Below are 2,359 nucleotides of genomic sequence, written 5' to 3'. Positions count from 1 at the left end.
CGGGAGGAGCACCGGGATGAGCATCGGCAGCCGGGTGAGGATAGTGACACACTCACTGGGGTGGTTTGAGTGCTGGCATGCACCCAGCTCCATCCCTCTTTACAATCACTGCATTCCTTACAGTCACAGGAAACAACTGGAGTGCTCCCAGTACCATCCCAGCAGGCTCTGGGGGTCTGGGGCATTTCTGCACCCCTCACAGTGCAGGGGAGCAGCTGCTTTGGAGATGCCCAGTTTTTCACATGCCCCTTGTCCATCTCTCACAGCTGACCACTCCTTGCAAAACCTGTCCCTGGCCCAGTCCCTCTCCCTGAACCTGAAGAACCACTACAGCCTGGACGTCCACCTGCCATCCATTTCCACCCCTGCCAGCATCCTGGGCAGCCCAGTGGCCCCCGGCTCCCTGCCCTCCCTGGGCCCCAGGGACTCCTACCTCAACCTCGTCAGCCTGGACAGGGGCAGCCACCGCTACGGCAGCAAGGAGGGGGACGAGTGTCTGGAGGGGCAGGAGGGGCTCAGCCGGCGCGTGGAGGGCTCCGAGGTCGGCGACTTCGCTCTGCCCAACGGGGGCAGCCGGCAGAAGGTGGACGACACGGCCAGAGGGGATGAGGACAGGTAGAGTGTGCCACCTCTGGCACCTGTGTCTCCTGCCAGCTGCAGCAGGAACACCCTGAGTGCTGCCGGGATGTACTTGCCCATCACCTCCTCTCTGCTTTCCCTCCGCAGGCGGCAGCCGCCCATTCCCAAGCTCAACCCGCCACCCCCCATCCTACGCAAAAGGTCAAGCAAGACCTCCCCAAGCCTGGAAGTGGAGGCGAAGCCCGAGAGCACTGCCCACCTGAGCCTACCCAGTGCCAGCATCTCCAGCCTCACCAGCATCACTGCCAGCTCCCTCACCCTCTTGGACCCTGAGGCAAGGACTCCTGCATGGAGCGCTGCCTCCAGCACGGAGCCCGGCCCTGCTGGGACCTGCCAGCGCACTCTGGGCAAGGACAGGACTGGAGAGAGTGGGCCAATGTCCCCCTTGGCCAGCATCCATGACCCAGCAGCCAGCGAGACCCTGGCCAAGGAGTTAGTGGCCCTGGGCAGCCCCACGGACAGCTCACTGCCCTTCTCCCCTGCAGATGACACCTGCTTGCACATCAGCTTCTCTGAAGATGAGCTGGACACTGCTGTGGGGCCCAGCAGAGTCCCCTCTTAGTGGGGCCACAGTAGGTGGTATCTGGTGGCTGGCAGCCCCCCAAGCAGCTCCATCCACAACCCTGAGCTGGGACTGGGGGTCCCTGTGCCTAGGCTACGAGACAGGTCCTTTTCCTGTCCCTGTCCCACATAACGGCCTCCCCCACAGGGCCACCCCACAGGATGGGACTGGCCAGCCCTGCCTCAGTCGGCACCAGCTCACACTGCTGTCACACTGCCATTGTGTCCCTGCTCACAGCCAGGGATGCTCACAGCAGAGAATTCCCAGGGAGCTGCAGGCTGGAAGCCCTGGGCAGGGCTGTGGGACAAGAGACTGTTCTGTTCAGTTGCCACCCCTGGCAGCCTGAGCAGGGCCACACAGCACAGCCACAGTGTCACTTCCCTGCCCAGCTCCCCAGGGTGTGTCCCAGACTGCCACCACACTGTGTCTCTGCACATCTGCCAGTGTCCACCAGCCCCACGCTGTGCCCAGCCCTGCTTTGGGGACAGCAGCCCCACCACTGTGTCCCCATGCAGTGAAGCCACCACTGCCTCCATAGGTGCCTTTTCCCACTCCCCAGCACCCACTGCCCACACAGGTTGGGCCACCCCTCTGAGGCCACTGATGGGTGCAGGGCTGGCCGTGGGAGCCTGCAGCAGGGGGTGACCCCCTAAGGAAGGGTGCACCCCATGTCTTGGGGTCAGGGCAGAGAGCCCTCCCGTGCCCCCCGAGCTGCTGCTGGCTGCAGGCTGCTCCTTGTGCTGATTGTAGGGTGTTATGTTGTGGTTTGGGTTTGGTCTCAGAAATGTGAGTGTCCTGGGAGGAGTTCAGGTTTAAGGAAGAAGTGGGGTGATGCTCATCCACCTTGGTTGTTTGTCAGAGGGTGTTGGGAAAGTGTCAGAGAGTCGAGTTGGGAAGTGTTAAGCAGAAATGGAGACTTGGAGCAGCCGTGCTGCCTGTCCCTGGCGTGGTGCTGCTTCTACAGGGAGAGGGGGGTGACAGGACATGCACCCAGAGCCAGCCATGGCAGTGACAGAGCCACGAGGGGGCTGGGGACCGGGCTGGGGGTTGTAAAGCTCGGCTGGGCTGTCCTGTAGTGCAGTAGTGACAGCCCAGCCCCTCCATAGGACACTGCGGTTTGGTAATGGAGTTTTAAAGAAAAAAATAAACAGAATTGCC

At 62.2% G+C, this 2,359-nt stretch overlaps 1 protein-coding gene across 1 annotated transcript in view; it reads left to right on the top strand.

Annotated features, from left to right (window-relative positions):
- Window positions 1–2,358, top strand: part of LOC115947891 (carboxyl-terminal PDZ ligand of neuronal nitric oxide synthase protein-like) — a 26,913-nt gene extending 24,555 nt beyond the window's left edge. Inside the window, exons 9-11 of the mRNA XM_031057271.1 lie at window positions 7–34; window positions 267–615; window positions 727–2,358. Coding sequence (XP_030913131.1) covers window positions 7–34; window positions 267–615; window positions 727–1,201 — 852 coding nt within the window. The 3' untranslated portion in view covers window positions 1,202–2,358. The remainder of the gene's footprint in view (window positions 1–6; window positions 35–266; window positions 616–726) is intronic.
- Window position 2,359: the final 1 nt, after the last annotated feature.

Source organism: Geospiza fortis, unplaced genomic scaffold, assembly GCF_000277835.1.
Source record: "Geospiza fortis unplaced genomic scaffold, GeoFor_1.0 scaffold27, whole genome shotgun sequence".
Classification (NCBI taxonomy): Eukaryota; Metazoa; Chordata; class Aves; order Passeriformes; family Thraupidae; genus Geospiza; species Geospiza fortis.
The sequence above is the reverse complement of the archived record's forward strand: the minus strand, read 5'-3'. Positions and strand labels throughout refer to the sequence as shown.